A 13,706-nucleotide genomic window follows, 5' to 3' on the forward strand; every position below is an offset into this window, starting at 1 on the left:
ATCTATTCCTAGGCCGGGGCTACAGAGCTCAGAGTTTATGATGTCGCATTTTAAACATCATGAGAATTGACTCGTCAGCTGTTTGTGCTCAGTACAACATGAGATGAAGGCAACTCACTGATCAGGAGGGTTAGGACCAACATCATTAGCATACAGACACAGAAATACAGAAAAATATATGTGGAGATAAATTTAAGACATTTATTTTTTGAATTTATTTCTATATTTATTTTCTCATTTGTTTATGCATTTAAGTATTTATTTATGCATTCATGTATTTCTATATTCATTTATTTATACATTCATTTATTTCTATATTTATTCATTTATTTATAATTAGAGTCATGTTTCGTCCTCATATGTTCTACTGTGCAGTATTAGTACTTTAGTTTCCTCCTCGTCCTCCAGTCAGCAGGCGCGTCACTGTTGGCTCTGAGCTCGGATGTCTCCTGTTACCAGACCCTGGCTCACTTTGTTCGCTCGAGACTCAAAGTGCGCAAGAGGAGGAACATGTGCGACGTGCAGCTGCTGCAGGTGTCGGTACGCAGGCGGATCAGCGCTGCCGCTGAAGACTTTCTGCTGCAGCTGGAAAGGAAGGAGAAACGGCTCAAGTCCCAGCGCTGAGAGCGATGCTCGCAGGCGGCTAACGGCGGCAGCGGAGGAGATCGACGCGGGGATTGAGGAAACCGTGGCGGTGTACGAAGACAGAATGGAGCGGTCAGAGCAGGAGATCTGCCGCCAGAAACTGCTCCGATGCCGTCATGAAGCCCGAACTCGGCTGCACAGAGTTGGTCAGTCCTGGAGGAGCCGCTCACAGGCTAACGTTAGCTAGCATCAGCTCTGCTAACACGAGTTGATCAAACTAACCTCCTTAAAAGGGGAATGATAAGTTTAAATAATGTCTAGTTGGTTAAGTTGATGAAATGTGTAGATCAAAGGGATTAGGGCTTTGACCCCCAACTGCAACCAGGGAGTCACATGTCCTTGATAATCATCTGCAAGATGCTGTTAGAAAACTCAGCACACATCTGGGGTGTTCATGCGTTTTGGCTCCTTTTGTGTAAAGTCCTCCAGACACAAGCTACGTCTATTCCTGAAAAACAGACACATATTGTGTGAATATTTATGATACTGCAATATTTTAAAACAGTATATCATTCCATAGTATCACTATTGTGTTATATTAATAACAATAGAACCTATTTGTAGGATGCTTGATTTCCAAAGCGATTGCTGTGACAAGAATGAATAAAATCTGTATGTCATAGCGCTTTCTCTGAACTGGAGAATCTGGGTTTTATTTAAATACTAAAACTGGTTTACAACGTGGATTGATTCAGTCACTGGAGTTGTGCAGTTCAGATGATCCCAGGTGTTGATCATTCTCTATTCCATTCACGCGTGATAATCGTAATATATTACACTTGTTTCAGGACAAAAAGTTAAACTTGCCCGGTTCTGTCTACTCCAACTGCCATCTTGAAATCTCCCTGGCTGCTTCAGCTTCTAGTGCTCGTGCATCACGGTTGTGCTGCTGTGATCATTTTAGTTTTGCAGAGTTTGGAAACATGTTGTTTGGTCTCCGTCTAAAAAAACTCCCACACTTTAGATGATTGTTGGCTATTTGTTTTTTTGCTTCAGTTGCTCTTTGGGTGAATTCAAACTTTGACTACGACACAGCCATCTTCCTTCCTCCGTATGACGTCATCCCTAGAAGACCAGACAGAGATGTGAAGAGAGTTTGTGGTGATAAGAGCTGGCGGCGTTGTCGGGGTGATGTATACATGATCACATGATCTATGCAGCAGAGTTATAACGTCACTTCCTGTCTCTTTCTGCTGCTCCTGCCTTCACCTGGTGAATAATGAGGAGGATTTGATGCTGTTAGCCAGCGAACAAGTCTGTGCAGAAAACCTGCTGCTGTATTTGTTCATGTGTGAAACACAAACTCTGGAGAAACTCTGGAGACAATTCTCTGGTTTTACCCACAGGTCATGTCTGAAACAAGCTTAACCAACTAACTACTTCCACTGGCTCTGCTCTGCTAGTGTCTAAGTTGTTTATTTGGCCTCAAAATATAAAACATTTTTTTACTGGAAACATGAGTGTTTGTCCTTTTTCAATTTACGAGGCTGTGTCGAGATGCTGAGGTAACTGTGAGACTACCTCCAACATCTCTGCTTCTTGAAGTGTGATCGTTCAAAAATAATAACAGTCGGCATTAAACGACACAAGCACAAGTTTTTAAAACCTTTGGGAAACTCTGAGAATGATAAACGTGTGTATTTGTGTTTCAGTGTGTCCTGCAGACATACAGCAGCTCATATTGAATAAAGAAGAGGTTCCCCTGAGCAGCAGCAGTGGAGCCCCATTGTGGACCAGGAGGACCCAGAGCCCCCACATTAAAGAGGAACAGGAGGAACCGTGGACCAATCAGGAGAGGGAGAGCAGCTTCAACAACTTGAGCAGGTTGATATCAAGTTCACATTGACTATGTCACTGTGAAGAGTGAAGAAGATGAAGAGAATCCTCAGTTGGCACAGCTTCATCGAATCAGACTGAGGAGAACGGGCGGACTGTGGAGAGCAAGAACCAGCCAGGAACTCAGGTCCTGATGGACATTACAACAAGGTATGAGGACAAGACTGCAGACAGTGAAGATGATTGGATGCAGACCAGGGAACCTCAGTCTGGTTTAAATACAAAAATAACAAACAGTCTCTAAGTGATATAGAAATATAAAACTGGTAAAGAGAAAAGCATTTAGTTGTATAGTGTGGTAAAACATTTAGCCAAAGGGCAATCTAACTAAACATATGAGGACTCATACAGGAGAGAAAGCATTTAGTTTATCGAGTGTAGTAAAAAGATTTAGCCAAGAGCCATCTAACTATACATATGAGGATTCATACGGAGAGAAACCATTTAGTTGCTCTGAGTGTGGTAAAAGATTTAGCCGAAAGTGCAGTCTAACTGAACATATGAGTATTCATACAGGGAGAGAAACCATTTAGTTGCTCTGAGTGTGGTAAAAGATTTAGACTAAAGTGCGATCTAACTGAACATATGAGGATTCATACAGGGAGAAGAAACCATTTAGTTGCTCTGAGTGTGGTAAAAGATTGCTTGAAAGTGCAGTCTAACTGAACATATGAGTATTCATACAGGAGAGAAACCATTTTGTTGCTCTGAGTGTGGTAAGATTTAGACTAAGTGCGATCTAACTGAACATATGAGTATTCATACAGGAGAGAAACCATTTAGTTGCTCTGAGTGGTAAAAGATTTGAACTAAGAGTTGATATTGAACATATGAGTATTCCTTACAGGAGATAAACCATTTAGTTGCTCTGAGTGTAGTAAAAGATTGCTTGAAAGTGCAGTCTAACTCGAACATATGAGTTCATACAGAGAAACGTTTAGTTGCTCGAGTGTGGTAAAAGATTTTGCCAAAGGGCAATCTAACTGAACATATGAGTATTCATACAGGAGATAAACCATTTAGTTGCTCAGGTGTGGTAAGATTTGTAAAGTGCAGTCTAACTGAACATATGAGGATTCATGCGAGAGAAACATTTAGTTGCTCGAGTGGTAAAGATTTTGCCAAAGGGCAATCTAATAACTGAACATATGATTCATACAGGAGAGAAACCGTTTAGTTGCTCCGAGTGTGGTAAAGATTTCGCCAAAGGGCAATCTAACTGAACATATGAGGATTCATACGGGGAGAGAAACCATTTAGATTTGCTCTGAGTGTGGTCAAAGATTTCGCCACAAGGGCAATCTAACTGTACATATGAGGATTCATAGAGGAAAAAAGAAACCGTTAAGTTGCTCCTAGTGTGGTAAGATATTTAGACTAATAGGGAATCTAACTGCATATGAGTAGTCATACAGGGGAGAATGAATTTACTTGCTCTGTGGTTAAAGATTTAAAAGTTATCGATTTTAACTCCGCTATTAGGATTTGTCAGCAACTATTCATATTATACATATTAATAGTTCACTGTTATAAATAAATTTAGAATCCCCCTTTCTCCTGTTTTTATCAGTTAAACAATTTTATGTCCCTAGAAAATATAACTCATTGACTAACATGACAGATTTGTGTTGATATTCCCTGTTTCTGGTTTGATTATACATCATATAATATATATATATATATACTAATTGTAAATAATGTCCTCCATGTCTTTATGGTTAAAATGTTTTCCTTTTCAGTATGTACATGTATGTTCTTAACCAGTTCATATGATTAAATATGTTTGTTTTAAATCACTGCGTTTACTGATCAGTTACTGAAGGAGACAGTTACAATGTGACTGTGGTTGTGTTAGAATAATACATTTTTTCTCAGGAGGAAGGTTCAGAGTGAAATGACCTGAAGTATTTCAGTAGCATAGCCATTATAAGAGCTGTTCGAAATCTGAATGATAAGAAAGGGCTTCAATGCTTCCTAACTTATCACCTTTAGCATGAAACACCAGACCATCCTTGATGAAGGTAAGAAGAAAATGTAGTCCCACAATTCATTTAAAGCGATGCCACCTCGTAGCTGCGGCTGGGGAAACACCCACGTTAACGTCATTCTCTCATCTCTTCTGAGTCTGGGAGCAAAGCGGAGTTGATGCTAGTTCCAGACAAATCGGACATCATTAATTTTAAACTCCTACTTGAAAAAGTGTAATGGGCGCCACTCAAAGTCGGAGTTTGGACATGTGTTCTCGAGGGGAAGAGGCATCTACCCGACTTCACTGAGCACCAGTTCTCTGACGTCACACAACAATGGCGGCGCTCATGGAGACTTAGATCCTGTAAGCTGAGGCCCGTCTATTTGGATTCAGTGACAGTGTGTGTTCTCTCTTATGTATTGAATGTGTTTAAGGATCAGAAGCAGCCCAGTTGGTTGTATCATGTCAAGTCTCAGTGTCGTCCTCCCACACTCACTGACCTGAGCTCACTTTACACTTTCAATATAAACACCAACACTCATTACAAGTTATGAGAAACGAAATTAACTTTAATTTGTGTTTGTTTGATTCTCTCTCCAGAGTTTATGAGACACCCACACACACACACTAACCTTGTTCCTGGTATCTCACGTGATAGCCTGTCGATGATGATTTTAAAATGTTTTCACGTTAATCATTTGTAAACTGATTTGTGGTTCAGTTTTCATTGAACACGTTCATGTAACACTTATTAAATGATCTGATTACTGACGAATCGATTTACTATCTATCTAACTGAAAACTGGCTTCAAAATGGTGAATGTAGTTTTAAATGGCGCTTCACCAATTTTAACAATCATATTCCTCGAGGCACAGGCAGAGGTGGAGGGTTTGCAGCAGTGCTAAGTGACCAATCGATCTAAGCCCTCGACCTAAAGGTAGTTATAACTCGTTTGAAAATCTTATAATCGGCTCATCGTAAGTCTGAAATCACATAAACCAATTCATGGTTATCATATATCGTCCGCCTGCACCCCTTACTCAGTTTAACTGAATTCTCTGAATTTCTATCTGAGCTGTTCTTGACAGATAGTCATTATAGTCGGTGAATTTCAACATTTATTGTGATGTTGTCAATGACTTAGTTCAGCATTTAATTCATTCATGGAACTCAATTAGTTTCAACATGTAAATAAACCCATTCACTTTTTCAATCACACTTTTTATCTTGTGACATAGACATTGAAAATGTAATAATATTTCCCCAAAACCTTCTTCTGTCAGACCATTTAAAAAAATTATATTTTACACACATTACACACTATTACATGTGTCACTACAATACAGGAAAGTTATCAAATCTTCACTCCCACACTAGTTGATAACTTTCTTAATTATTCTACAACAGCCTCATTAAAAACAAACCTTGGCTGTTGCCCACTGAAATTCAAATCAGATGTGATTAGCTCCATGGTGTAATACTCAGGCGTGTTATAAAACATCACGGAAGCTGGTGAGGAAGTGGCATTTCACCAGCCAAGATGATTTTCACCTACGCTGACAGAGAGCCACAGCTCCACTGATCCATCTAGTCCTCTAACTCTGAGATTTATGAACTTCACTTACAAATGAGATCATAAACATCAGGTAAACAATCCACCACCCCTCCTCCCCATGAACAGCATAGATACATTGTCAAGTGAAACCATAGAACCACTGCAGCACCAGATTTATATTGGACCCTTTTCTCAATTGGTCTTCCTGAACTCTTCCCTAGTTTCATCCTCTAAACCAACAACCTGTCTATTAGACTCTGTCCCAACTAGACTATTTGAGGAAGTTTTCCCTAATTGACAGTTCCATACTAAATCTGATTATGTCTTTGATAACTGGCTACGTACCAAAAGCTTTTAAGGTATCGGTTATTAAACCTCTGCTTAAAAGGCCACTCTTGATCCAGATGTTTTCGCTAATTACAGACCTATCAAGTCTTCATTTCCAAAATCCTGTCAAAAGCACTGTTAAAGATTTTACATTGACCTTTAATGGCATCAGATAATGGACTTGTCTCTCTATGCACCGTCTGTTAGATGTTACTGCAGCATTTGACATCGTAGATCAGCAAGATTCTGTTACAGAGACTGGAGCAACATGTGGGGATTAAAGGAACGACATTAGGCTGGTTTAAATCATATTTATCAGATAGATTTTAATTTGTTAATGTTTAACAATAGCTCCTCAATACACAGATTGGGTTAGTCATGGAGGTCCACAAGGTTCTGTCCTTGGACCGATACTCTTCATCTTATATGTGCTCCCTTTTGGCAACATCATCCAGAAGCATCACGTACACTTCCATTGTTATGCAGAAGACACAGCTCTACTTATCTCTGAAGCCTGATGAATGTAATCACTTGGTTCAACTTCAGGAATGTCTCAAGAACATCAAGGCCTGGATGACCCAGAACATCTGCCCAGATTCAGACTAAGTCATTATATTTACCCTAAACATCTTGGAAGCTCTTACTGTTGACCAGATAGTCACCTTAGTATTAGTTTGGCCCCTAGTTCACTGTGAGGAACCTTGAGTTATGTTGGACCAGATGATTTTACCATTAAAATGAAACAAATCTCTGGGACAGCTATCTTCCACTTGCACAATGTGAACGTGAGAGCAATCACAAGTCACAGCTCCGACACTACCTGACTGCTCCAGACTCTACGTTGCATCTGCTTTTTGAGAAGAATTCAAAGTCTGTTTGCTGATATGCCGAACAAGGGAGAAACATGCTGCCTTGATCATATGTGTCCTCTGTGTGCCAGAGGCATCAGCATTCAGCTACAAGTAGCTTGGAAGACATGGAGGCACGAGTTTGGCCATCTTTTGCAGAAAGGAAACAAACTGCATTTGAGGCAACTATATTGTAAATTGATCTTGATCTACACTGATGACTGTACATGCAAGAACCCCTTTATCTCCTTTTTCTTTCTTGCTGTGCAATTGCTTTAGACAATTTCCTACTATTGTGTTTTACCATTTTCACACAACTAAGTGAGAGAAAATGTGCTGATTATGGGAAATCAACCTGGGTGCAAGAGCCTGGCGACAGTCAAACAACATTTCTGACATCTCAGAAATTCATCCGACTAATCCGAAGAGTGATCAGGACATCTGGCCATCCTCAAACCCCGCCCCTTGTAAACAACAGAACAAAATCGCAAGACAAGCTGAAAATTGCTCCGATTCTAAAATATGTCACGCGACTCAGAAATCTGGTCAAAATCTGGCTCATATCGCACACAGTGTATGCCCGGCATAGTCGTAATCAAATCAAGACATGTGGAGTATTCTGACTGGGTACACTATGTAGACATATACGGCGATATATCCTTCCCCATGGACATATGGCAGTTACCAACTGCTTGGTGGCTATGCCCTGGGTTCAAGTGTAAACACACAGGTAGTACGTCTCACTGATCGGGCTGCAGTCTGTAACATGTAAACAGGAGTATGAATGGAATGTTCTATTATTAACTCAGGCAAACATCACAACTGGAATGATGTCTTATTCATAATAAGGTTAATAGTCCTTATATTGCTGTCCATGTAAACATAGTCAATGTTGGGACTATCAAAAAATGTTTCGTGATTTTTGCCAATAAAAATTACAAGATGAAAAAACTTAAAACCTGACTTAGGCCATGTGTGGTTCCAGCTGGTAAAGGAGGAGAGAGTCTGTTGTGTCCAGTTGAAGACAGCAGTGGTGGATGTGAAGTGTACAAAGGTACATCTGAAGCAGTCTTTGCTCGAGGTCCTAGTGATACCAGCATCCTAAAACCAGCACGTCCTGAACTGATTACATTCACATGGACAGTTTGTCTTTAAAAGCCTTGGATCTATGTAAAAGCTTCAGCTTATAACGACTGCAATTTTGCTAAAATGTGGATGTGAGAAGATCATGCATCATTTCATAACAAAAGGCACTTAGCACTGATTTTGGCCAGATGTAAAGAGTATTGCAGCAGTAACAACGCAATGATGTAATAATAGAAAACAACACTGTACTAAAAGATTCTTCAGGAAGCATTATAAGCATAAATGTAGTTCTCAGCAGTAGAAACAGATTTAGAGATTAAATGGACAATTAATTGGATAAAATGATTTAGTTAACAGATAGAGGTCCCTCTAATATTTTGTTACTTGTGCTTCACGTCATTCAAAACAAAAGGCAGCCCAATAACGGAGGAAATGATGATGACAGGAATCATCCAGAGAGGTGGTCTTCTTAATTTCAGCAACATAATCAGACAAGAAATGGTAGGAAGGGGTTTAGCTCAATTTTAAAATAATAAATCCACAGATTTAAGTCTCTGAATTATAATATGAACTGGTCAGGCAGGGTGTCTACCACGTCTCATCCCACAACAGTCGCATAGTTCCACTCCACCAAGGACGTTATGTTTTCACTGTGTAAGTTTATTTGGTTATAAACAAGATTACACAAAACTGCGGGCGGACTTCCACGAGGAAACTTGGTGAACAGTTGTGGTATGTATCAGGAAGAACCCATTAAATTTCCTATGATAGACATCTGGGCCTCACTGAATGAGGAAACAATTAACTTTTTTCTCATCTAGAGCACCAAACATACTCTAGGATTGATTATCTTTTTGATATCATTAAAGATCATATTTGGTGCAGTCGGCAGAAATTGTCTATGTCTGTAATCGATACCATTTAACTCTTTTGTAACGTAAAGATGAATATGTACTCATTGTAAAAACTGAATATTTAGCCTTTTCTTAAATCACAGTTAACTGCTGTCTGTCACTTATGAAAGGAAGCTTCTTCAAGTGAAAGAGTGACCTAGAGGAAGTACAGACATGATGTGACCTTATCCTTTCAAACCTTATCATTGTCTCACCTCGTGTTTTCAGACATGACTTCCTAAAAATGTCTACAGAATTTAGTCGGACTTTTCTCTGAAGGTTGCCTTTTTCACTGGAACCTTTGTAGGAGAAATTCTCAAACGCGTTTACAACACAAGAAATCTGGAGTGTTCAGGTGGGGGTGGTGCCGCAGACAGAAATGGGACTTAACGTACTATGTCAGTTGGGAGATCATGTGATTTTGTTTTCAGCATCAACATCAAAAGCTCTCTTGACATCTTTGCAACTGTCTTCTCGTGAATGGCTCTGCATATTCATCCCACACAACATATGTGTATGTATTCTTTTGGGTGTTTTCAATTTTTGCTTCCGTCATGTGTTAAAAACATCATCAACACCTCTGTTTACCATGCAGTAAATCCTCAGGAGGATCTCTGCTGTTCTCCCACATCGGCTCCTCTGGACTATCACTACTCCACTTTTTTACTGGGGGTCAGCAGATCACATATACAGCAGCCCTCTGGAGAATGTCCTGAGGTTCTCCAGAGTTCTGTGCATGTCTGAAAGCAGCTTTAGACTGACACAACTCAACGACACAAACACTATAACTTTAATTTATTGTTTTAATACATCCTCACCTTCCGGAGGCACGACCTTTTCACGGCAGACAACTGTAAAAAGAAAACATTCTTACATCAGAACGTTGGATAAATGGAAATACACATTTTAAATTAAAAGTTTAAATACAAAGAATACAATGGAATCAAACACAGCATCATTAAACTTCATGAATAGGTCTGCCAGGAAATGATACTCACTGGTGCAGTTAGATGTGTGCTCTTCTTTCTATGGAGAAGAAACAAAGGGACAATAAAGTGACCAACAGGATTTTTCCGGGCGGAAAATTAGGTGTGTGTGTGTGTAATAATGATATATTATTAAATATTATACCACAAACATGAAAGTACACCCTTTCAAAGAGAATTGAACTTAATTATTAAGAATATTTAGTCTGACATTTGAATTAGAATTAAAAATATCAAAACATCCTAAAAAACAACGTCAATAACAATAAACCACACACAATCAAAAGAATAAGTACGACTCTCTGGCTCTGTTAACAAAAAATGCTCTTGAAGAAATATTAAACATTTGGAACAGGATATACTGTATGTTACCAGCTCAGTAAACAGGATTGCGATTGTTATGATTTAGATGAGCTTTTGGGTTGGGGCTCTGCTCTCTCAGTGTGGTCGGGGCCTGAGGCCTGTGTGTGTGTGAGTCTTAACTCCAACTTGCTCCCAGACTCAGAGGTGAGAGAGAGACAGACAACTCGCTAAAATGCACATAGACGGACCAGCTTAATGTTCGGCGCAAGGGTGCAACCAAGGACAGGTTTTAGTTGCACTTCACAGATTTTTGGTTGCGTTGTTGGGAGGTGGAGGCGGCAAGATATTTCTCTATGCAGGAAAAACTCGTACCAAACTTGGAGGAGGGATGGGGCATGAGAAGAACTCGTTCAATTTTGCAACGGATCAGGACAAAGCAGCGGCTACAGGAATTTTTTCGCCCTCTTACTTTAACATAACAGATTTTTAAAATCTGCAGTCATATTTAGTGAGTTGATATTTATAAATTTGCAATTTAGTGCAGCTTCAAATTTTCTAATTTCTTAAAATGATTTGTTCCACAACTGTAGTTTAACTGTAGCCTTTCTAGAGACATATTTTGTGTTGCTATATAATACTGTGTTAGGTTTATTAGCAGACACACGTAGTTAGGAGTAAAATATATGTTTCATTGGTTTTCATTTCACTCTGTAATCATTTAGGTGATCAGACCACTCCCTTTTTTCTTTAATATGTCTACAATAACAACTAGACAGTCGTGCTGGATTGTTCAGCCTTGGCTGAGGTATACATTCTGTACCTTCTATTCATAATTCTTAGAATGAAGTTCGTCACTATATTTCTTTTTACATTTCAAACGTTTTTGCATAAGAAAACAAAAACAATTTTTTTCAGATTAAAGCTGTGATACCTCTGAAAGACAGTCTCCCCTGTAGATGACCTGTGGGAAGCATTCTGAGGTGATGAAGGTGCTCACGTTCGCAATCCTGACTGGACCATCCTTAGTTAATTCTGCTTGATTCGCGAGCACGGAGTGCTAATGTCAATATACAGAAGGGAAAAACAAAGTCTGTCACACAAACCATATTACAAAAGTGTACAAAACAATGTGAAACTCATCAAGATGAGTTCAACCCTCATACTGATGAAGTGATAACATATACATGCCAATACAAGAGTGAAGCCGATAAGATGAACATCTTGCAAGATGTGGAATTGTGGTATATGAAAATAATAATAATAATAATAATAATAATAATAATAATAATAATAATCTGGTTTATTTCACTTACACCTGTGTCACTTGCGTTGGCCCACGAATAGCTACAGCCTGATGCCCCCTCATCTGGGACGCTGTAGGTGGTTTGATCAGTGCCCTGAGTGACAGTACAGGTGACGTTCCCTGGCCCACAAACTTGTAGAAGACAATCTGGAGGACGGAAAGACAGGACGATCACCAGAGGCACGATTCAATTATGAAGTGCCCTCAGGTCTGAGCTGGGTAGACTGTAACAAATCGATAGACTGTAAAAACAATTGATCAGACAACTGCAGCTCATTGAAAACACAACAGCCTGAGTCTTCACTAGCACCGGGACAGTGGATCATATCAGGCCAGTTCTCAGTTCCTTTCCCTGGCTTCCTGTCCATCAAAGAATTGATTTCAAAATATTGCTGTTGGTTTATAAGCACTGAATGGTTACATTTCTAATCAACTACTATTTCACCATCCAGTCCCCTCGGGTAGTCTGGGACGGGTCTACTTTCTGTCCCCATCAGTCCAAACTAAACATGGAGAAGCAGCACCCAGTTCTAATGCTCCACGCATCTGGATCAATCTCCTAAAAACCATGTGGCTTCCACCAACACTGTTGGGATATTCCAGAAGCTTCAGCAGAGTCGGTCACATTACTCTGCTGTAAAGCTCCTCCTCCTCCTCCTCCTCCTAAAACACTATCATACTATTTGGGCTCCATTGACGGATTACAATTTATGATCTTGTTAGTATAAAGAAATATAATATATATAAAAGAAATATAATCTAAGTGTGTAAAGTTGAGAATCGTAACACTGACTTCATTATGAACTTGTTTTGTATTTCTGACTGACAAGCGAACATGTTTAGGCTCGAAAATAATCATTTAAATTAAACATTACTCACAACCGACAAAGAGCAGAACCACGACGCAAATCCTCCACTCCGCCATTCTCCTCCGGTAATGTCACAAGCTACTTCAAGAGCCGGTGTCTACTGCAACATATCGCACTTCCTGGTCCCAACGCCGGCCCAGGTGCTGCTGCAGCCGCCTCCTTCACCGTCTCCCGCGCCGCGTGTGTGTGTGGGCAGCGATGGCAATAAAAACTGCCACTGATTTGTAAAGGCATTTGCCAGTTGCCACAGCGGTTTGGGGGCAGTTGCCACTGCTGCCACCCTGTCTGAGGCCAACTTCCGCTGTTTGTGACTAATTCCCTGAGATTTATACGTAGTTTATGAATGTTTATCAGCGTGTTACTGTTCTGAGCACCACGAATAAGGTATCTGCATTTCTCCACGTATTGTGACTGACATGCTCGTTTATGTGGCTGATTTCTTTGTCTTATTTGTATCGATTCTGCTTAAATGCTGTTGATACTTCGCCTGTGTTTTGTTTCATTGAACTGAAACTTGAAATCACAGTGCTGCCAGGCTGCATTAGGGCACCTGCCGCGGCAGCTCCCACCTTTGTTTGGAGGCAGCTGCCTTTGCTGCCACACTGTCTGAGAGCAACTACCGCTGTTTGTGACTTACTCGGGGAGATTTGGACTAGTTTGTGAATGTTTACGTGCTTGTTATTGTTCCGGGCGTGGATGGTTGAGACGCTGCAGTGTCATCCCTTCACATCGTTTTATTGTTTTTGTACTTTCTGTGCTCATATGTACTGTGTTTTAACACAGCCGAATTCCCAAATATATATTTGCTCTACTAAATATCCAGATATATTGGTTTTCAACTGAATTTTTTTTTTTAGAGGTTTAGTTAAACTTTAATAAGATGTATTAAGCATTTTATGGGTCCATGTCATGTTTATCCTTTTATTTTTGTCTACTGATCATTTATAAGATATGCCTGTGCTTCCTAAAGATCAAGCAGAACAACGTAAAGATTTTTTCTTCAGTATTGTATCCTCATATTGGTTAGTAATTGTGTTTTTTGAACTGCATTTAACCCTTGTGTTGTTCCTGGGTCGAATTGACCC

At 39.8% G+C, this 13,706-nt stretch overlaps 1 protein-coding gene across 1 annotated transcript; it reads right to left on the reverse strand.

Moving 5' to 3' along the window:
* Positions 1–420: 420 nt before the first annotated feature.
* Positions 421–12,800, reverse strand: LOC124852607. Its single transcript, XM_047341714.1, has 7 exons — positions 12,632–12,800; positions 11,763–11,899; positions 11,381–11,506; positions 10,159–10,186; positions 9,979–10,011; positions 2,487–2,611; positions 421–585 (listed from the first exon to the last, which is right to left on the reverse strand). The coding sequence occupies exons 1-7, from the start codon at positions 12,675–12,677 to the stop codon at positions 421–423; spliced, it is 660 nt and encodes a 219-aa protein (XP_047197670.1). The 5' UTR covers positions 12,678–12,800.
* Between the last annotated feature and the right edge of the window lie 906 nt (positions 12,801–13,706).

This window comes from Hippoglossus stenolepis, chromosome 10 (assembly GCF_022539355.2).
Source record: "Hippoglossus stenolepis isolate QCI-W04-F060 chromosome 10, HSTE1.2, whole genome shotgun sequence".
Classification (NCBI taxonomy): Eukaryota; Metazoa; Chordata; class Actinopteri; order Pleuronectiformes; family Pleuronectidae; genus Hippoglossus; species Hippoglossus stenolepis.

Coding starts and splice junctions, on each gene's coding strand:
- LOC124852607 (XM_047341714.1), bottom strand. CDS start 12,677: ATGGCGGAGTGGAGGATTTGCGTCGTGGTTCTGCTCTTTGTCGGTT. Junction 11,507..11,762: donor CCAACGCAAGTGACACAGGT/GTAAGTGAAATA, acceptor TATTGACATTAG/CACTCCGTGCTCGCGAATCA. Junction 586..2,486: donor TTCACAGTGACATAGTCAAT/GTGAACTTGATA, acceptor CTTCCTTTCCAG/CTGCAGCAGAAAGTCTTCAG.